The sequence below is a fragment of the Epargyreus clarus genome, unplaced genomic scaffold (genome assembly GCF_041222505.1).
Source record: "Epargyreus clarus isolate Ecla_fem2 unplaced genomic scaffold, WU_Ecla_fem_2.2 ptg000024l, whole genome shotgun sequence".
Classification (NCBI taxonomy): Eukaryota; Metazoa; Arthropoda; class Insecta; order Lepidoptera; family Hesperiidae; genus Epargyreus; species Epargyreus clarus.
The window spans coordinates 6,445,595-6,468,286 of record NW_027332231.1 but is presented as its reverse complement, the minus strand read 5'-3'; the positions used below and the strand labels follow the sequence as shown (position 1 = coordinate 6,468,286).

Genomic DNA, 22,692 nt, shown 5'->3' with positions numbered 1-22,692 from the left:
TTAATTAAAGTGTGACTTGTTTGAATAAATGTAATATGAATTTGTTGAACACATATTTCTTTAAAGATAGGAACTAATTAAGTTATTTATTGGCGTGAACAATATCATACCGTTTAATCAAAAATATTAGATACGACTATAACAGTTAGACGAAGTAAGATAGGAGGTAGCTGCCAACGTTTTAAATTGGGTATTCTTTATAGTTAACCCTTTTCGACAACAATATCTGTAAGTGCACGAAACTTCGGACGTAATTACGGAAATTGTGTGCTACAAAATACAGAACAGATATACAGATACACAGATATACAGATGCACAGATACACAGATATACAGATGTAAGTATATACAGATATACAGATGTTAGATGTCCTACAAAATACGGAATAGTGGGCATGAGTTTAGTAGTACTTGAAAGGTGGTATAACCAATATGGTTCAACCGGGAAGGTTTCTGAACCCTTACCATGAGTTTTTACGTTTTGACAAATATGGACGGTTTTGGTATTTGTTTACGTATTTGCCCATACAGTTTCCAATCAGCGCCCCTAGCGGAACTTGGAAATAGTATGGGTAAAAACTCATGGCAAGGGTACTGTTCTGCGTTACGGTGGAAGGGCGTGGATGCAGACCGACTTACATTACGGGGACCATGTTAATCCTCAGGATTTACCAGACCTTAAGGTGGCTTGCTCGTATGCTACTCTTATAAAAACTTTTGTTCTAAGTACTTTGTTTGATTAAACATACAAACAAGGCTGGTATCATCGCTGCCAAACCATTGTTCTACCATTTTTAAATATTGCAACGAAAACCTTCACATTACAACACACATCAAAATAATTCGTGTTTATGCTCTTAAAATCTGTTTAATTTTGAATCAACGTCATACATTTTTTACCATTGAGTAGATACCTAAGTTCTTTTTGTTGGAATAAAACCTTGGCTGTAACTCACTTGTTACGTTAACACAAGTTTCAGAGACTAATTACAATTAAACTTGTTTTGGTGAAATACAAAAACTGTACGCGTAAAAACCAAAATTACATATATTTACTTCGTAATATGTAAATGAATGACGTTGGATGTTATAGACAGTATCTACAGTTATCTAAATCCTTTACAGCAGACATTGGGTAAGCCCTTGGGTCTAGTAAGCAATGCCTGTATAACAAGAGGATGGATAGGACTCCGGCAGTAGCTGGGTCTAGAACCTTTCCTTCCTCTAGAAGGTAGTCTAGGAAACCGGCAACGGTGACTAAAACTATCCCTTCCAGAACATAGTCTTCTTGTCCCGGCTGAGCCTCTCCACCAAAACCCGGTGAAGCTGGAAAAGCTAGAGCCACCAGTAACAACACATTTTGAAGAAATATATTTTGAGTATACTTATTTTCTAAATCCTTTAAAGCATATACAGATACCTACATCTACTTCTCATTCTCATTATACTTATTTGTATAATAAATGCTACTTGCTAACATTGACATCTAAACTTACAATTACGAGTATTTTATCCTCACAAATTCTCAGTGGAAACGTTAGTTTATTCGACGCTATAAGTTGTAAGGCGGTAGAATCGTCTGTGGTTTTACTAAAGAGCTAGTTCTGCATTCTAACAATGTTACGCGCTTCTGTATTCGGGATTCCTTTTTTTTATAATATAAGACGCTACGGACGAGCCTGCGGTCCACCTGATGGTAAGTGGGTACTGCCGCCCATGCCGACATCTCTAATCAACCCCAGATAGGATGGATATTCCTACCTGAGGTCGGCCACAGATGCGCCGCTACCCCTGAGGACTAAGCTGGAACACCTCGGAAAAGTCTGTCTCCCTTACCATACCCTTCAAATCGGAACACAGCAGCGCCTAACACTGCTGTTATTAGGTAGTAATAGGCGTGGCGGTGGTGCCGCGTGAGTCGAACCACAAAGGGTTCTACCACCTTCAAAACTACGGGTTTGAAGGGTGTGGCAAGGAACACATGTCTGTTTTTTCCGAAGCATTCCGTTTTAGATTTAGATTCAGGCGTAGCGGCGCACATGTGGCCGACGTTAGTACCCTTATCAGGAGTTTTTACGTTTCGACAAATATTACTGTTTTGGTATTTGTTTACGTATTGGCCCATACGATTTCCTAGTTCTGACACGATCCGCTAGGGGCGCTGATTGGAATTTGTATGGGCAAATACGTAAACAAATACCAAAACAGTCATATTTGTCGAAACGTAAAAACTCCTGATAAGGATACTGATATGAACTTATCTAGGGTTGATTACAGAAGGCCTTAGGCGGCAGTAGCAACTTACCTTTACGTGCCTGCATATGTTTGCTATGTCAAGTTCATAAAACAAAAAAAAACCTTAGAAAAATCTGTTTCCGTATGGAATATAATAACTTCAGGGGAATTACTTGTAGTAAACTACTCATTATTCACAGATTAATGTATTTCTCTACATCAATGCTTCTTTACATGAATTTTAAATGCTAAACATGTTAAACTGTAGAACCTGATTTGATTATATAAGATATTTATGTAATGTTATGTGCATTCTATAGTTCTTCCTGAATGTAAAAACTTTAGTTCATAAATAAGACTGCATGACGTAATGTAAGTAACTAGACGTCTATATACCTAATAATAATCTCTGCAATCTTTTTAATATCCCCGCTGTGGGCACGGATCTTTCTCCACGTCTTGAGGACTTTCGTGTAACTCGACGGGAGGAACCTTTAAAAGGCACAACGGGATCTAAGGAGAGACACCGGTTTATGTAGGATTCTGGATAACCGCATTATTAAGAAGACCTCCCCAAGACCTCTAATGGAACGCTACCGAAGTCCTTAAGTCGCACCGTTTGTGGGTTTTGACTGCGTTTACAACTGTTGGCAGTCACACGACCGTCGTCTTTCCTAGTGTCGCTTGTTCGACGGTCTATGCTACCATTTTTTCTAGTGACTAACTTGGGGAAGCCTTCCATCACGCTGCTCCATGTTTACGTGTATGAATTTGAGTGCGTAAATGCTTATCCAACTCCAGCTTAAAAACGTTAATTGACTCACAAACATACAAAAAACAGACGTGTTTTTTATGCTTTGATTTTATGGAAATAACTCCATATTCTCAAGAAATATCTAGCATAAGTACTTATTTCAATTTTTGTTGTTTGATTTGAAATCAAAATTTTTATCTTCCGTAGGTATGCTAATATTTTTATGATAGCCTTATTGTATGTTTTTTATCTATTTTTCTTTCGGTATTTTTTGTGTGTTGATTTCTTAGAGTTACATTATCTTTTAATAATCAGATTTATGTTATTTCCTCAAAAATATATAAATATTTCAGAAAATTTTAAACACAGGGCCACATTATTCACTTTATTTACACCCCCGAAATCTATACATTTACTAGTGGTGCCCGCGGCTTCGCCCGCATTTTAAAGAAATAATATGACATACATAAAACGGAAAATTTGTACCTGCATTGGAATGACAGCGGTGCCATCTGTCGAAAATTGGTGTTACGAACTCCCAAACCCTCGTGGGCTCTTGGACAACAATTTTTGCTAAAGATCATCACTTGATCAAATGCATAGTTTCCGATTCTATAACTACTTACGAATCAAAAATTAATTAAAAAAACCTTTTCCCACGAACTAAATTGTGAATCTAAACTATTCTCAAGTCCCCTTGAACACATACAAATTTCATCGAAATCAGTCCAGTCGTTTAGGAGGAGTTCAGTGACATACACACGCACATAAGTATATATATATATATATATATATATATATATATATATATATATATATATATATATATATATATATATATATATATATATATATATATATATATATATATATATATATATATATATATATATATTACTTATACTACATTTTTATTGACCGCTATTAGGGCCTATCAAAATTCAAAAGGGCTTAACTACACATAATATTTTTACACAAGAAATATAAACAATGAAGAAATATTATTTCGAGGGCTGTGTGATTTTATCAGTAATGCCCATGGAGTTTGATATTCATTAATTCATCCATATTTAACAATGTAGCCACAAAACTTGGGTGTAAAAAATTAATGAGTAAATTGCCTTGTGAATGAAGACAATGTGAGAGATAATACAACGGATAAAAACCGGTCAAGTGCGAATCGTGCGCGAAACATGATGCACAGATTAATAAACTATACTTTTCAAGTATACAATTATAAAAAAAAACTTTTTTTTCGTGATTCGATCGCGTTATATGACGATTAGAAATATAAAAGTTATATTAATACTTAAATATTATATTGTCAGTTTATTAATTTTAATAATATTAAATTGTTATAAAGTATTCAAATTATTTGTTAATAAATACATAATTTAAAGAACGTAAAATTTGCAGTATTGTAAGATGATTAATTAAGCTATTATTATATAATCTGTTAGTACATAAGTATACCTTAGATTATTATACAGATAATATATGAAAACCACTGGAACAAAATATATTAGCATAAAAAGGAAATAACAGTAAAAATAATCTGGGAAAAAGAAATGAAGTAAGTAATTATTAACTTAGTTAATTTGCTGGCTTAGTTCTATTAATAATATCACAAATCCTTGAGTTTTAACGTTCTCAAATAATAATTATGTAGTATTAAACAAGTAAGTCGAACTTATTAATTAATAAAGATTCAATGAATAAACAAACACATCGATTTCTCGTAACTGTCAACTGAATAAAAGACATGTTTTTACAATGCATATAAATAATTGATTCTAGGTACTGACTCCAACTTGAATGGGTTGGCTTAAGGCGAGAACATACTATTGAAACGCCAACCATCCGACGCATGGACGCGTGTTGAATTAAATATTTTTTTTTATGTTTTCTATACTAATATTATAAAGAGGAAAACTTTGTTTGTTTGTTTGATTGTAATGAATAGGCTCTAAAACTACTGGACCGATTTTAAAAATTTTTTCACCATTCGAAAGCTACATTATCCACGAGTAACATAGGCTATGAAATATATTTGATAAATAGATTTTGAGGCGGTACAAAGTTTGCCGGGTCAGCTAGTCTATGATATAATCACACCATTATCGCGTCACGTCGAATATTCATAATGTGATTCTGGTCATAGAAAATATGTATATAGATTTAATTTTTAAGGTTCCATGCGAAAATAACAATAAATGGAATGTGTTTCAAATAAATGTGATATATCAAATAAAAGGGTTTATTGTAGGGATATCAAATATATTTTGGTTATTCTTAGTTCTACGATAAAAAAATCTCGATGTTATTCAAAAAAGAAGACGAAAATTGACCCTTTTGTCGTCATATTCTGAAAAGTCTATATAATGTATATTCTTAAAAGAAAACGGTAAATTTCTTAAACTTAAGTGAGTTCGCGTAATTTTTCAGTTGGTAAATAAGTTGTTTTCATTTTAGATAATCAATATGCGAAACCGGCTTCACGCAATTTTAGCTCTCACAAGCGTTGAAAAGCGTGGCGTTTCAGCGTGGCGTTTCGATAGTATGTTCCCGCCTTTACAATCGTTGCCAACTTGGGGCTTTTTCCACAATTCGAATCTTGAAGCTTGCCAGACCAGCTTTGATTTATCAGTTATTTATCTTCGTGCGTCACTTGCTCTCATTTGTTTTCAAAGGAAATGTACTGTGTAATACCAAGTATGACGTTTAGTGTTTTTAGAGCTTCAGTTAGATTATATTTTATATTTTTAAATACCAGTTTTTTGAAGATTGACGTTCTGTGGTTAAGTTTAATAACTGTAAAGAATCTTGGACAGTGTTGATCATTAATTAAATGGCGGCAACATTTTTTATTCCATTTAGCAAAGGGGTGTACTTTGCAACACATTGTACATTGTTTATATAATGATTTTATTCATTATTTACGTTTTCAATACGACATAAATATACTGCTTATGTTCATTTGTTTACTCTTATAGAAAGTAATTTTCTAAAAAGTTGCGGTCTAGCTTTTGATGAATTTACGGTAGGACTATTGCTTTTGGTCAACGATTTCACTTCATGTAAATTTTGGCTTATATTTCGGCTTTATATTAAATAAATAATAGTTTCAAAATTCAAGATTTTGTCAAATAACCTATTGAAATTTAGACGAAAATTGTTTATAGCATTTCTTCTGCCTCTAAGCGCCTCAAATGTACCACTTGGCGCCTAGTGCCTTCGCTCTACCACAGGGCCGGCACCTGATTTAGCTAGAATTCGTTTAAATGGTATTAATTCTGGAAATATTTTGAGATGTGAAATAATACTGGATCGTAAATTAACAAAATAACTGATGTTTACAATCGAACCCTACTTCTACTCGTATATAGTAGACAAACAGGTTACCATTGCGGCACGTAAATTTTACCTTTAGTAAAATAGCCATTAATAACTTGGCAGGCACTTTTATAAATTGAGTAACGGATTTACCATTAAATATACGATGTTTAAGATATTAAATTTACAAATACACAGCATAAATTGCACAGAATATACTTGATAAATTATATGTTCATTAAATTTGAATTTCATCTTTGTAACTAACTATAACTCTGACACTGATTTGTAAGGAGGTTCGAGCCCAGTAGAAGGATAATAAGTGATGCTACTTGATGACGATGAGGATGATTTTCATGCTTCGGAGGGAATATTAAGATGTCGTAGGTTCCGATTATTATTTTCATAGGGCAGAAGTGGTTAAATCTCATTTGGGAGATTTGATAAATCAACATAGATTGGACCTTAATGTAATCCTTCCAAGGTAAGTTATGCGCGTATTAGAAATTAATTATCACTTGCTAAACGGTGAAGGAAAACATCGTGAGGAAACCTGCATACCTGAGAGATTTAAAAAAAGAAAAAATAACTCAAAGGTATGTGAAGTCTACCAATACGCACTTGGCCAGCGCGGTGTACTATGGCCTAATCGTTCTCGTTGACCCGTGCTCAGCAGTGGGACGTTAATGAGTTGATGATGATGATGTAATCCTTCCAACAAAACGCATTGATGCAGTGGAGAATAGTCATAATTTAGTTATCATGCAGAAATTATTTAGATTACAAATTGTGGAAAAATACAATTATGCAAAATAACTATTTAAAGGAACACGGCACGATAGTTAACAATGTAATTATTATATCTGATGAAAGAGTTAATTATATTTAGCGTGTCCTCGTGAGATGTGTCAATACTTGTTAATTAGCTGTTTATTTTAAAATGAGTAGCTACCGTCAAATGATGACTAATTTGCTTGACATGGAAAACCCGTTTCAGAAGGACGGCTTAGGGAAATGTCTAACGCAAAGAACAGATTAGGAGACTCTACAAGATTTTTTTATAAATTTCCCCGGCACACTACATCTTGCACACCTGTTTCTACCTTTTTTTTTTCTTTTTGTTGATGAGGAAGAAACCTTCAAAAGGTACCCTATGCCGTGGGAGCGGCACGGGGTTATGTGGGATTCTTACAGCACTAAAACCCCCCCGGTGGCCGTCCTCGGCGCTGCGTAGAGGACTCCGGGGTCTCCAACGGAACGCAACCGGAGTCCACTTGGCTCGTTGCCCCGTCGGGCTCCGCCCAGGTGAGCTTGAAACTCACCACACCATCTGGTGTTCACGACGGTATGCGACCACACATACCACCGTCCATCCCGGGGTTGCTGGCCGGGCGGTTCGAGCTCCCACTCTTGCCGCCCGCAACCCCGGAAGCCCCCTTTTAGTCGCCTCTTACGACAGGCCCCCTGCCTGTAGCCCTATTCTGGTCCCGGAACTACAGGGACACACCTGTTTCTACCTTATAATAGTGTTAAGAGCTGCTGTGTTCTGCTTTAAAGGGAGACATACTTATACGAGGCGTTAGTAACATCTGTGATCAATCTCAAATAAAAAAAGCTATTAATCTTATTTTGGGTTCATTACAGATTTCCCTGGGTAGCAGCGCTCACTCACATCAGGTTTCATGCTCATCTGCTATTGCTATATTATAAAAACATGACTTCTCATAACAATTTTATAAGGCAGAAATAGGTTTGAAGAGTGTGGCATCCATCGCCGATCGTGTCAGAAAGCGTCCAATATTTGGGAATTCTTTCAAATATATAGGCGTCCGTAACTCCTGCAAGTGGACTACATGCGTTATTGCATGTTGCATTCAAAATCTTATTTTTATTTGTTAATCCTACTATTTCTGACCTTGCCACTGACCAAGGTTTAATCACACCAAATGGAAGCACTACATGATTGCAGTATCTAAGGCAATGATAGAGTGTTATCAATAAATCTCTCACCTTCCGCATGACCTGCCATTGTTATCCCATCATAGTGAATCATTTAAACATGATCACGTCACACCATTGGTCAATGCCTCCGACTTAGGTATAAATGTCACCGGTTGCAGCCCATTCTCATAGTTCATTCAAGGGACGAGCTAGATTCAGTGCTATCATAGTGCTTATAAGTAAGTTTTTAAACAAGTCTTATTGCGACTGATTTTCTTATTTTTATGTCTGAGTATAGGTGTTATAAGTGAATACTATAGATATCTATTACACCGGTCTACAGAATTTTTGAGCATGGGTTATACATACGTTATTATTATTCCTTTTATACCTAGAAATAAGAAAAAGAACAGAAAATAGTTCTGAATTTACTTTTATGTGTACAAATTGGAAAATTCAAATCAATGAAAATATAGGGTCTTCTAACAAGGACTTCCGAACTTTGAAAGTTGATAACGGTCATCTTACTGAAGCAACATCTGTCAAATTAGTTTTAATTTATTCAGTTTGTTTTGCCAAATTACCATGGACGTTTATAGCATTCAACAACACGAACAAATAATAAAATTATTGTATCAAAAAGCTATTCTGTTCGGGCAACGCGTGCTACAATCGTCCTACCGAGAGGACTATTCGCAATCTGGTGGATAAATTAAAGTCTACTGGGTCATTAAATGATTGACTAACATTCGTATATCAACGAAACGGAAGATCTGCCGAAAACATCGCCGCTGTCCGTGAGAGTGTGCACTAGAATCTGAGACAGTCGATTTCCCGTCGCCCATAAGAACTCTGCCTTTTGCAGACCATAACCATAAAAGCCGTGCGGACATTTGAACAATGTTATATTCTACACATAATGGCAGCAATAAGTCCTTCAAACGAATAAAAAAGATCGATAATATATCACACACAATTTGTTTTATATAATTTTAAAGATAGGAAACGCTCAATAATACATGAAAAATGGACACAGTTGATTTATTAAAAGATACACAAACATCAATTAATGATACATTCTTATAACAGAAATTTTAAAATAGAATGCAAGTACTTATTAATCAACACTAAACAGTCGTTGGTAGATCCGGATAATATGTTTTCTTTGATTTTTTATCTTTGTGTGGATTCACAATACAAAAATAACAATCTATGCGATGATTACTGAGTATCCTCCAAAATCTTGGCACTGCAAACTTCATTGCTCTTTTTTCACCTCGGTACCAACCTACAATAAAACGTACTATATTATAACCTAATTAAAGTTATTATAAAATAGCTATTAAAATAAAAAAAAATGAATATAAACTCACCGTCCAGAATATTTCTGCAAGTGTTACCTGACACAATATGTGAGGCCCATTTTTTATCTTGATTTTTAACAGGTGTACAGTATACAGATGGAAGTAAGTTGGTATGCCTCGGAAATCTTTAAATTTGTACATAAATCGTCCTTTTTCTCTCATATTGTCATAAATCCGCCGCAAATATAATAAAATATGTCGGCGTCTCGTTTACAACATCTCGAAGTCATTTTGTACAGACTGATACAACGAAAAAAAAAAATGAATTACGTTATTCCACTGAAATAAGCAATCACTTACTTTCGTACACAAGGAGCGATGCAAGAAACACTACACTCCGCCCCCTTGCCACTCTTTTGACAACGTTAGTGTGCCAAGACCGACTTTATTGGACTCGAAAATAAAAAAATGTTAAATTGCTCTAATTTCTATAAAAGCAAATATTATCGATTTGTAATTTCATTTTTTTATATATATTTGCTTATATAATCAGAATATATTAAGTAAAACTCATGCACAAAAAAAAATTAAAAAATTGTTGACCTATGTTATCTATCTAATTCTATTATGAAATAGTTATTTCTTATTTAACTTGTCGATATATAAAACGAGTCTATTCGTTTGTTTGTTTGAGTATAATAATAATAAAGTTACTGTATTAATAAGATATTAAACTTTTGTGTTCAAAAGCTATACCTAGCTATATAGATATACTGCTATATATTTTAATAAACTTCTTTTAAGATTAAAGTAAAAACACTAATAAAATCCATTTTTCATAAAGAAGAAACCCCCAAGTGAGCCCTCATTTCAAGTACTAAGTAGGGCTCCTTTTGAGTGGCCACTTTAGGTTATCAGAAAATATAATAATGATAAATCGATTACTGATGTGAGATAAATTTTGAAGGTGGTAATGGTGGTGGAACCAAAGAGGGTTCTCTTTGGTTCGACTCCGGCGGCACCACCGCCACACCTATTTCTACGTAATAACAGCAGTGTTAGGCGCCGCTGTGTTCCGTTTTAAAGGGTGTGGAAATGGAGACAGACTTTTCTGAGGCATTCCAGCTTAGTCCTCAGGGGTAGCGGCGCATCTGTGGCCAACCTCAGGTAGGAATATCTAATCCTATCTGGGGTTGATTACAGATGTCCATGGGCGGCAGTAGCCACTTACCATCAGGTGGACTGCATGCTCGTCTGCTACTCCTAAATTAAAAAAAAATAAGATTAATATTACTTAAATAGCATATGAATAATTTAACTTCAATTGACGGAAGTTAACCGAATTAAAAAAAAATGCAATTTTATTGAAACAGCGATTATTGACTTTGTGAAAGAATTTTGGCATTTCATGCGAGTTACTAGCAGGACCAAATATAGCAGAGAGTACAAAACCCATAGCTTTTTTATACGATAGGGAAACGTCGATGCAGCCTACGTGATAGTAAGTAGCAACTGCCGCCCATACGCATCTGTAATCAATCCCAGATAGGATTAGAATTCTACCTCTATAGGTCAGTCACAAACGCGTTGCTTTCCTGGAGGACTAAGTTGGAACCCCTTGTATAAGCATGTCTATCTTACCACTCATATCAGATCAGAACATAGCAGCGCTTAAGACTGCTGCTATGAGGTAGGAATAGGTGTGGCGGCGGTGCCGTTGGAATCCAACCACAAAAGGTACTACTTTCAATGCTGTTATATAGCAGAAAAAGGTGTGGTGGAAGGGACGTATTCTCCCAGCTTCTTAAAGCTGTTGATAAAATATTGATTGTATGTAAGGTTCATTATCATACTACGTATTACTTATATTGTAATGTTTATATACAATAACACCGCGACCCTTCTACATGACAATAGCGTCATTATTCAAAGTAAGACAATAGCTAATCACAGCAATTATAGCTTCTTTGCGCTTATGCAAGTACCTGGTTTATCTATTGTATGGTTCTTGTAAGTTATATGATTATTCAAACATGTGGGAAATTTTGGATTTAAAGTTTACAGAATGCTATCCCTATGAAATTTTATATGAGTTTTTTTCTGAAAATAGTAGAAGGGTGAAAGCGGTAGTTATAAACTTTCATATTTACTAAATTTTTTTTAATATGTATTAGCCTAACAGATAAGCTGTCATAGCGTAGTGATTTGAAAGTCGGCCTCTCATTTGGGGGGTCCGTAGTTCAAACCCCAAGCACCGACCACTGATTTATCAAAATTATAAACGTACTAGAAAATATTTTATTACTTGCTTAACCAGCTAAGGAAATAAATGCAAGGAAACCTGAGAGTTCTAAAAATCTTATTTGTCACTTTTACAGTCAATTTAAAAGTTTCCAGGGTTGTCTGTTAAGTCTATCGAGCCTGTCTTAGTATCTATAGTAGATACTAAGATAGATAACCTTCCTGAATTAAAGAAAATATTTGAGTATAGAAGAGGCAATAACTATTGCTTTTCCTTTTACAGATCCATCATGAAGTTATTCTTCGTTATTGCTCTATCATGTGTCATGGGGGTGGCATATGCCGCCACCTACTCCGACAAGTGGGACAACATCAACGTTGACGAGATCTTGGAGTCGCAGCGCTTGCTTCGAGGGTATGTCGACTGCCTCATGGACAAAGGCAGGTGCACTGCCGACGGCAAGGCGTTGAAGGAAACTCTACCCGATGCGCTCGAACACGAATGCTCCAAATGTACCGAGAAACAGAAGACCGGAGCAGACAAAGTCGTTAGGCATCTCGTGAACAAACGCCCTGAGCTGTGGAAGGAACTGTCAACCAAGTATGACCCCAACAACATCTACCAGCAAAGATACAAGGACAAGATCGAGGCTGTGAAGAACTAAACTAGTTTAGAAGTGGAGTGGAAGGAGTCTCAAGGCACACAACTGCAAATAACAAGCAGATCCTTTACTTATCGGTACCAAAAATCTCTTTTTAATTATTAATTTATTGGATGTACTTAAACATAAAACATTGTAATAAAAATTGATTAAAAACAATGTTTTAACTCATTATCACATTGATGTTTATACGTTTTTCTGTTACCTCTGCAATATTGTATTACTATGCGCCTTACCGTAGGTACTAGATTTTTAATTGCTACGGAACAATTATTTCCTTACATATAGATCTATTTACATTCTACAAGGATTAACGATACACATCAACAAGAACTATTATCATGAACCTAATACGGATTAAAACACAAAACACGCGCGCGGCAACGCGAGCGGAACTGATTTATAATAATTGACAAGTTTTATACTTGAATGTAATTAGCAATTGAAATATAAAACTTCTAAGCATGTATTATTTACTCATGAAAATTAATCATTTCGTCGTTGTTCAAAGCAACGTTACATACATACATTTATAAGATTTTTTTATACAAGTAGCAAATGAGCATGCGTGCACATGCGGTACACCTAATAATACGTAGTTCATACCGGTCATGGATTTAGGTATTTAGTTATAAAGAGGATTGCTTCGATTCCAAAGGTTACCAAATCTGTCCATACTCCCTTGCCAAATCCTTCAAACCAAAACAGCGGTGTTTTACACTTAATTGCTATAAGGCCGGATTATTAAGGTCTACTTTTGATTCATAGTAGCACAATTGGATACTGCACATAAAAGATTTGATGGCTGACAAAATTAATTTTAATTACCTATTAAAATGTATTTTATTATTAATATTTAATAAAAAAAATGCTTTACTTTTTTCGTTAAAAAAAGTTACCAAAAATAATTGTATAAATTTAATTTATTTTCATAATACTTTTATAAAAGGTACTCGTTAAATCATTACAGCTTATGAATTTATTCACATATTAACAATCTAATCTTTCTCCTCTATGAATTTGTTGAAGTTGTCTCTATATTTTGTCTCCGGGTCGTACTTCTCTACCAGCTGGTCCCAGGATCCTCGGTGCTTCTCCATCACAGCCCTTATCACTTGTCTTATCAATTGCTTCTGTTTCGGGGTACATTTGCCACAGGACGTCTCTAAAGCTTCTGGTATTGCTTCTAAAATATGAAAATCATTTTTATTTTATATTAATATGGAATTAGAGAACGAGCATGCAGTCCACCTGATGGTAAGTGGCTACTGCCGCCCATGGACATGTGTAATCAACCCTAGATAGGATTAGGTATTCCTACCTGAGGTCGGCCACAGATGCGCCGCTACCCCTGAGGACTACGCTGGAACGCCTCGGAAAAGTCTGTCTCCCTTACCACACCCTTCAAACCGGAATACAGCAGCGCCTAATACTGCTGTTATTAGGTAGAAATAGGTGTCATCACAGATGCGTTACTGTTGCTCTTTTTACCACGCTTTTATCAGCTTGACCTGTATTTACACATGTTTTTATATATGTAACGGAATCTGTGAACTCGATTGTTACCCACTTTACTCGGTTAGTTTAACTCACAATTCTTAAAATTATCAAGAACCGATGACAATGCACGATTTTAATAATTTTGTCCTATTGTCCTTATCAGGATCATCCGGATTCATGATTTTCGAAGCGCTGTTTAAACGCCTTAAAGAATGTTTATGGCAATGTTACTGCTCGATAGATTGCAACAATTATTACTTGACTAACTATAATGTGGTTTTTAGTTTTTTTACTAATAAACTTATTTTATTGGACATTACAATATAGGTATATCAACAAACATAATTATGTTTAGGTATACCTAACGGCCGTAACAAATTATTACAATGCTATTAAATTCATTTGAAAACAATGTTCAAGGTTTCATTACGATATCATTGTTACTGACTAATTATAAAATGAACACTTTATGCGTTATATATTAATTAAAAATCTTCCGTTTCCTTCGGCATATCGAATACGAGTAAGATTCCTTATAGATATTACAACGGCATGTAGCTGTATTTAATCAACGTCTTACGTATCAGATCCTTGAATATCCCGTTTTGAGTTTTACAAAAGTGGTCTTTACCTTTTTATTTTTTAATTAATAAAAATGAAACTTATAAACACCCATAAGTTACTGGGGTACATACATACTACTTGTGGTACTCAGCCATATAAGATTTATTTGACTGATGTTATACAGAAAGTTAATTTACATTTTTTTTCTTATACAATGTAGCCTATATTTAATTTATATTTATTTTAATTTATGTATATATTTAAATCTTATTTTATTGAAGAGACGTGTTACCACATAATATACTGCTTTAATAGGCTAGTATACTTACTTTTAAAATCCTTTGCGTCTGGTGTACAAGGGCCTTGGTCTAGAAAACATTTGGTGTAGCCTTGTAAGATTCTGTCATTTTCAAGCAAAGGCTGTATGTCGAAGTCATCGTAGCGAGAACTATAGAAATCTGCTGAAGCCACTGTTAGGAGAGTCCCAAAGATGACACAGAGTGTAAACATAGCTCCCTTGGTTTTACTATAAACAAAAATATGTAAGTATATGTATGTATGATTATTTTATACAACCACAATAACAAACATGACATCAAACAAACTATTTAATTTATAAATATGAAATCGTTAGTAACTCTATCTATTAGACATATTATCTATGAGCACTATTTGTGTCAATTAATCGGTATGTATTTTTTTATTTTCTAAGAATATTATGATCATGATAGTTAGCTAGGTAGCACTGTGGTCAAGTTATGGATCAGTATTGTATATTGATTATATTTAGAAAATATTGTTATACTGATGTAGAGCCAAAATTACAAAACTAATGTTTTTACTATTTAAATGGTTTTCTGTTCGATAAATGAACACCACCTCATAAAATGTGTACAATTAGACAATATCTACACAGTGTGTTTGCATCACGAGTCAAAATAAAAATATCACTATTGCACATTGTTAAAGTTTTGCACTAAAAAGTTTTCAAAATATTCTATGGCAGATTTTAGCCATTTCTAACAACTAAATGTTATTCGATATAACTGGCTAGTCTAAAATCACACTGAGCAAAATATGAATTTCTTATCGATATATTACGTAAGGTTGATTTGCAATAAATAAAATATATTTTATAGCGTGGAACCAGCACAGGTTAATAACATGGACACAAATATAACAAATCACTTGGTTAAATTGTGTACTTAGTAGTATCCACTGATATTTGTTATAGATGCGTTACTAGTCTACCCCTGATGACTTAATGGAACGTGTGTCGTATCTAGTCTTAAAGAACTACACCACATATGAAATGACCCTTTCATGGCCCACTAGTGGGCTCAGCTCTTGCCTCGACTAGAGGATACTTGGAGCATCTTCCGCCACTTTATCCAATACGCATTGGCACAGTATAAGGATCTATACATACTTATACTGTGGCTATGGTGAGGGAAGGAACGGATAGTAAAGCCGCAAATAAGGCCTTCAATAGAAATACTAACATACGTATTGCAATCAGAATGTGATACATAATTTCCGATAAATAACTGTGCCCCAAATCACGGGGTACTCAAACACTTAAAGTAGAAAATTCTACAAAACATACCTGAAAGCCTATTAATACAGTACTGTGTAAATACCAAGAACTTGACAACTCTCGTACTTATAAAGAGAGTCCTCTATCATTACATACATGGAAGAACATACAACCCACAATTACAGTCTTAAAGCCGTATGTAATATCCCCGTTCATGAAAATGTGTGAGTTGAGGCAGAAAATCAGTTGAAAGAAGATTTGTCTAAAATAAAATATAAACAATAGGTATACTCCGCATAAAACTGCTAGCCCGCTCTGAATATAGAAATGAATCGCGTCGCCATAGTAATTTGTATGACTACAGCTGCTCGCAATAACTTCAGAGCGGACTAGCAGTTTGGCGCGAACTATACCTACCACTATCCACAATAGGTAGTAACCTACAGATAGTTCGGAGTTTCTGTTCGGATATAAGTTAATTGAATGTATATTTCCTTAGACCGCTTAGTTATTTAAAATTCGCTTAAAATAACGTTTTTTTCAGAAGAACCATGGGTCTCTAATCAACCCTAGAAAGGATTGGAATCCTACCTGAGTGGTGGTAAATTGTTGGCGTTATCTTCGTCAAGTCGTCGTCGTATCTTCAAGAGTTCCGCTATTTTCAAAAAGACTAAGAGTTATTGAGCGTAGAAGAACTATTAAAAGCTTATAGGAACATCTATTTAAGTAAAGTTCGCTGCATGTTAAAATTTTTTGGAGTTTATTGGAGTTTACTCCTTAAGAAACGATTTGAGTTATAAGGCCCGGTACGGAAATTTTATGAGGAGTAAAATCAAGTGTAATAATGATCCATTACAATCCCTCCTTTTTATTACAATCATCATATCCTCTCAAAAAGGAAGTAGCGTTTTTAACCAAAATATGAATCAAGAGTGCTTTTATTAATTTAAAATACAGTAAGTTCAAATCCCATATGAAAGTAATTATTACAATAAAAATAATTAGCAATATATAAAACATTAAAACGTCATTAACTATTTTCTATTCGATATATATCATAATTATCGTTTGTAAGGAGTAAACTCCAATCGTGCGTCGTAGCTGATACACACACACTTTTGCTCTTACAAATCAAAACTATTAAGTATTAACCTAATTCATTCTTCTACTGCAACTTGTATACCATAGTATGATGTATTATTTCCCATAAACGCCATACGCATATCACAAATTATGTTGTCTATACTAACTGTTAGGTAAAGAGATTAACCATTTTCTGTTTGAAATAAAACATTATAAAAAATAATATTTAAGATTTTATTAATATTTGTTTCACTCGTGTTTTAATAAAAGTAGATATTTTGCATTAAATATCAGATAATTCGGGGTCCCCATAATCATTTTCGATTTTAATTATTTCTTAAAAACATTTTTATGTGACCATATCTTTTTATGTGTTTTAATAATTTTACTCTCCGTATCAAAATACTGGCCATTAAACATTTTTACAAATAAAAAATGTCATATCAGTCAAAGTGTACTCTTTGAATAAAGTCAGTTATTTAGATATTTATTTTTGGTAAAAATATATTTGTATCTTAATTTACGTGTATATAAAATCAAAAATGCCGGTCGACTGCCAGCGTTCTACATCTGGAGGGAAGGGAAATCTAGGAATGTTTATAGAGAGATCTCCGAAAATATGTGCTGCAGGATTACCTAGCGCCCAGCCGGATGACCGTGTTGGAGATAGTCTTCAACACTATCTACTGAAAGACGAAGTGGATGCTCTCATGAGTGACGCTATTATACCTCCACCTAAGCCCAGACCTCTTCCACCCCTGCGTCATCCATTACCACTAGATAAACGATTCGGTGGTCCCTTCGGAGATGTTGCTCAGATAATTAATCCACCAATAAAAACCAAGTTTCAAACTCTAGTTGCCGATCTTAAGGAAACTTCATATTCTTCCTATTGGACAAAACCCCTTGGTAAAGTTAAAGATCCCGTACCTATGTTGCCTGAAGGATTTGATGCAGCAGGCACTACTTTTGGCAGGAAGACACCATTCCATGGACGATTATATGACATTGTTATGCCAAAGGATCCTCCTATTGATAAAACAGCTGCTGACAAACAAGCTGGAAAACAATTAGAGCGAAACTACTGCACGCCTGCTTTTAATCCAGATTTAACTTTTGGTCACAGAACTTTTGTTGATAAACGAGGTACGTATGCCAAATGTTGCTTAACCGACGATAGAATTGTTATAGGTACTGGAGGTAGATGTATTGTCAATACAATACAATCCAATTTTATTGATGTGAATCAACCAAGAATAGGTGCTGTCCTGGCTCCAAATAATAATATCTTAAATGTACCCGATGGTTATTCATTTGGTAAGCTGAAACCACCAGATAATTTACCAGAGTGTCTCACTTTTTGTGAGTTGAATCCATACAGGGATTTAATTAGAAAATGTTTAAAGAATCTAAACACACTACGCAAGTGTTTATCGACTCGATTCTTGCCGTCTTTCTTTCGCAATTTTTATTTAAATCTTAAATATGTCGATGAAGATAAATCTGGCTGGCTACCGAATACTACAGTATACAAAATGTGTGCACACAATTTTATAAGATTCGATCCTCAGTTTATAGAACCTCTACTATCGATGTGGCAAGCATTTGATGGGTCGAGAATTGAATACAAAACATTTGTCCACGTAATTAATTATAGAGAACCATCGCCGGAGATACCAAAAATACTGGATGTCCCAGAATCTTGTCTAGACTTTAACACCACCTATAGTGATATGACGAAGCCTGATCAAGTGCCAGGCACAAGCCGAATGGCTGGACTTCCTTCAGGAAGATATTTCGATTTAGATTATCCAGTTACACCTGAAAAATGCTGCAAGGCTGACAGAACGTGTCTTCCCCATGAATCTGATATGAAATCTTGTTTGAACCCAAGTATCTTAACACTGTTCCATGTTAATCATAGAGATATGTATGCTAAACGTGAGCCACAGGTAGTGAGAAGGGTATTTGAGGCAGCTGGAATAAAATTGAGTGATGAAAAATTTGATGCTGTTTGGGAAAAAGCCAGAAAACATCACTCACAAGGTTGGGTTTGCTATGAAACTTTTCGTCGGGCTCTTAAATCAAGTAACGATGCGAATGAAAATAAATGAATCATATTATGTAGATTATTATTATTAGATAACCATAATACATTCATTAGAAATAAAAATCCATAAGTTTATAATAACAACACAGAAATAATTTTATTATGCTTTTATTACGTGTTACCAAAAATGATTAAATGTAATTTTGTTTTTAGCATGAGATGAGCACTGAGTTCTGAATCTTAATCTTTCAAGAAATCGTTGAAGGCTTCTTGGTATTTGCCATTAGGATCGTATAGGGCCACAAGTTCGTTCCAAATTTCGGGATGTTTGCTCTTCAATTCCTTAGATACCTGTTTACCCATTTGCTTTTGTTTATCCGTACACTTCGCACAACGTGTCTCTAAAGCTTCCGGTAAATTATCTAAAACAACAAAAAGGTTGACATTACAAGAAATAGCACATTTATCTGTTATTTATTTCATATTAATTAAATATACTTGGTGTTTCGCATTGGTTATTTTGTTGAAATAAACGAAGGTGAGTTTATTCACTGATTTAACGCAATTTTTGAAATATGTTTTTGATAGAAATGTAATTTATCGTATAGTAGAAGATCCGAAGCTAAGTCGAACTGCACCGAGCTGATAATAGAATGAAACTCATTTTATAACGAAATTAGTACATTGGGTAATACATTAAAAATGGGTTTGCTAAAAAAATCCTGGACAGGATTTTTTTTTTTTTTTTTTTTAAATTAATTTTCATTTTGCAGACAACCCTATATCAACGTGTTCACAATAAAACAGCGCTTCTACTGGTATAAAATTTTATCTATTATCATCATGAGTGAAAGTAGTTGCCAGCGAAATACCTGTTTATACCTGACAACCCAGTAGTTCGTCTACGTAAATAATAGGCAACCCAAAGCCTGCACATTCTGTATGTTTTTAACATTCACTCAGAATAGAATTTTCTTATTATCTTGATGTTGCAAAATTTAATTTTTAATTAAATTTTAATTTTTCAAAAAATAATTAAAATTATCCTGTCCAGAATTTTTTTAGCAAACCCATTTTTAATGTATTACCCAATGTACTAATTTCATTATAAAATGAGTTTCATTCTATTATCAGCTCGGTCCAGTTCGATTTAGCTTCGGATCTTAGACCAGTATTAATAATGAAAACAAAATATTTTGCTTATGTTTTATTTATGAGATCGATTCGTGGTGATAATATTATTTTGTCATAATTAAAAATATACAATCTGGGACATTTTAATTAATATTGACGTTGACATTGACTTCAGTATAAGACTGAGGTTGAATGAAATTGGATCTGAAATGTAATGCATATATTATTCAATATAATATGGCGCAAATACTAGTGCAAGATGTAAGGGGTAAAGGTAACGCAGGAAAATATATAGATAGATTTCCAAGCATATATGCTGCAGGTATCAGAAGCTTACAACCTGAGATACGAGTAGTGGATTGTTTGAAAGATTATGTAGTCCAAGATGTTGTCAATAAGTTCAAACACAAAACTACAGAATTACCGAAATTAAAACCTGCAAGATCTTTAAGGGAGAAAGATATGCGGAATGCGGGTCCCTTCAATGAAGGTTCTGACTTAATAAGCCCACCAGATAAGACGAAGTTTCAAGGGTTGGTTGAAGATTTAAAGAGTACTGTTTACAAATCATATTGGAATAAGGCAGTTGGAAAGGGGCCTGATCAAGCATCCTATTTACCACCAAATTTAGATATAAAAAATACAACATTTGGAAAAAAGACTGTACGACTTGATGACTTATATGATGTTATTATGCCTAAAGACATAGTTCCGAATGAACATTTATCCTCAGATCTTCCAGGGCGTCAATTGGACCGCAGTTATTGTAAAAATTCATATAATCCAAATTACACTTACGGTACAAAAACAAATTCTGACAATAATGGCAAGTTCATAAAATGTTGCCTGACTGATAACAGGGTAATAATGGGAACATCTTTACGAAAACCAATTATTACAGCACAAAGTAATTTCCAAATTAAAAACCAAGCGGGGCTCGGAACATGTTTAGAACCGAATGAAAATATAAACCATGTACCAAAAGGTCACGTATTTGGTAAAGTGGAACCAAAAGACAACATTGTGGGATGTTTTACGACTTGTGAATTGAATCCCAAAAGGGAGTTATTTAAAAAATGCTTAGCCCACTTAAATACACTTCGAAAATGTTTATCAAAAAGATTTGACGGATCCTTTTTTCTGAAATTCTACTTACAATTAAAATATTTAGACAATGGTATGTGTGGTTGGTTATCAAAAGATACTATTTACAATTTATGTACTAGTAAGTACATAAGATTTAATCCAACTTTAATTGAACCACTTTTAGTCCTGTGGGAAGCAATCAATGAATCAAGTATAGAATATAAAACATTTATTAATATTATTAATTTTAGGGAGCCTTTACCATGGCTCCCAAAGGTATGGGATATTCCCCCGGAGTGTAGTGATTTTAGTACAACATATATGGATATGGTAAAACCGTCACAAATTATTAATAGGACTGATAGAGCTGGTACTCCTTCCGGAAGATATTTTGATAAAGATTTTCCAATTACGCCTGATGGTTGTTGCAAGGCAGATAGATATTATCTACCTCATGAATCTGACGCAAAGGCTTGTCTTTGTCCAAGTGTCTTCACGTTATACGGGATAAGTCATCGCGATATGTATGCTCAAAGAGAACCAGATGAGATAAAAAGGATATTCAAGACTATTGAAAGGGATATGAATGAGGATACGTTTGGTACTGTATGGAAGGACGCTAAAAAGTATCACCCAAAAGGGCTAGTTTGCTATGAAACTTTTCGAAGAGCTTTGAAACAATATAAAAACAAACATATTTTAGATAAAAATAAGGCAAGACCGATAGAATCCAAGTGATTTATTTTAATAATTTAAGAATATTCTAATATAAGAATGCAAAAATGGATTGTTTAAGTAAAGGAGTTTTTATTTAAGAATAATACTATGTTCTTTGATTGAGTAAATAAATTATGTTCTTTAAGATATTCTATTCTTATTGAACTAACCCTGATTACAGAAACCTAGAAAGTGCTTTATATATTTTATATCGGTTGGAAACATTTCTAGCTATCGAAGGGCAAAAATAAAAATAAAAATTACCTTTCAATTTCTTGGCTTCAGGAGGGCAGGGCCCCTTGTTAAGCAGGCACTTCGCGTAAGAATTCAATAGTCTTTCATTTTCCAAAACTTCTGCTAAGTTGAAGTCGTCGTTGGAAGAATCGTACTTCTCATCAGCGAATGCCGCAACGGCAACGCAGAGGACAATAAGTGCAATCTTCATGGTGTAGATGCGTTCTTAGAGCAGAACAAAACAGTACAATCTGAACTAGAAACGTTACACACGTTTATATAGGAAACAAAACGAGAATTTATGTAGATTCTCGGAA

At 34.4% G+C, this 22,692-nt stretch overlaps 3 protein-coding genes and 1 long non-coding RNA gene across 4 annotated transcripts; 2 read left to right on the top strand and 2 right to left on the bottom strand.

The window, feature by feature from the left end:
- The first annotated feature begins 8,373 nt into the window (after positions 1 to 8,373).
- Positions 8,374 to 12,647, top strand: LOC140752154 (allergen Tha p 1). Its single transcript, XM_073086341.1, has 2 exons — positions 8,374 to 8,502; positions 12,092 to 12,647. The coding sequence occupies exon 2, from the start codon at positions 12,099 to 12,101 to the stop codon at positions 12,471 to 12,473; it is 375 nt and encodes a 124-aa protein (XP_072942442.1). The 5' UTR covers positions 8,374 to 8,502; positions 12,092 to 12,098; the 3' UTR covers positions 12,474 to 12,647.
- On the bottom strand, positions 9,290 to 10,176 carry LOC140752157 (uncharacterized). The gene is made up of 2 exons (XR_012103415.1): positions 9,637 to 10,176; positions 9,290 to 9,551 (listed from the first exon to the last, which is right to left on the bottom strand). It is a non-coding gene; the product is annotated as an uncharacterized LOC140752157 (long non-coding RNA).
- Positions 12,648 to 13,374: 727 nt separating the features above from the next.
- Positions 13,375 to 22,657, bottom strand: LOC140752545 (uncharacterized). Its single transcript, XM_073086883.1, has 4 exons — positions 22,406 to 22,657; positions 19,446 to 19,626; positions 14,864 to 15,060; positions 13,375 to 13,656 (listed from the first exon to the last, which is right to left on the bottom strand). Exons 1-4 carry the CDS (start codon positions 22,584 to 22,586, stop codon positions 13,469 to 13,471), a joined length of 747 nt encoding a protein of 248 aa, XP_072942984.1. The 5' UTR covers positions 22,587 to 22,657; the 3' UTR covers positions 13,375 to 13,468.
- LOC140752515 (uncharacterized) lies at positions 20,576 to 22,288 on the top strand. Its single transcript, XM_073086852.1, has 2 exons — positions 20,576 to 20,934; positions 21,781 to 22,288. Exons 1-2 carry the CDS (start codon positions 20,576 to 20,578, stop codon positions 22,160 to 22,162), a joined length of 741 nt encoding a protein of 246 aa, XP_072942953.1. The 3' UTR covers positions 22,163 to 22,288.
- Positions 22,658 to 22,692: the final 35 nt, after the last annotated feature.

Coding starts and splice junctions, on each gene's coding strand:
- LOC140752515 (XM_073086852.1), top strand. CDS start 20,576: ATGGCGCAAATACTAGTGCAAGATGTAAGGGGTAAAGGTAACGCAGGA. Junction 20,935..21,780: donor AATAAGGCAGTTGGAAAGGG/GCCTGATCAAGC, acceptor AATTATTAATAG/GACTGATAGAGCTGGTACTC.
- LOC140752545 (XM_073086883.1), bottom strand. CDS start 22,586: ATGAAGATTGCACTTATTGTCCTCTGCGTTGCCGTTGCGGCATTCGCT. Junction 19,627..22,405: donor TGAAGCCAAGAAATTGAAAG/GTAATTTTTATT, acceptor TTGTTGTTTTAG/ATAATTTACCGGAAGCTTTA. Junction 13,657..14,863: donor AGACGCAAAGGATTTTAAAA/GTAAGTATACTA, acceptor TTCATATTTTAG/AAGCAATACCAGAAGCTTTA.
- LOC140752154 (XM_073086341.1), top strand. CDS start 12,099: ATGAAGTTATTCTTCGTTATTGCTCTATCATGTGTCATGGGGGTGGCA.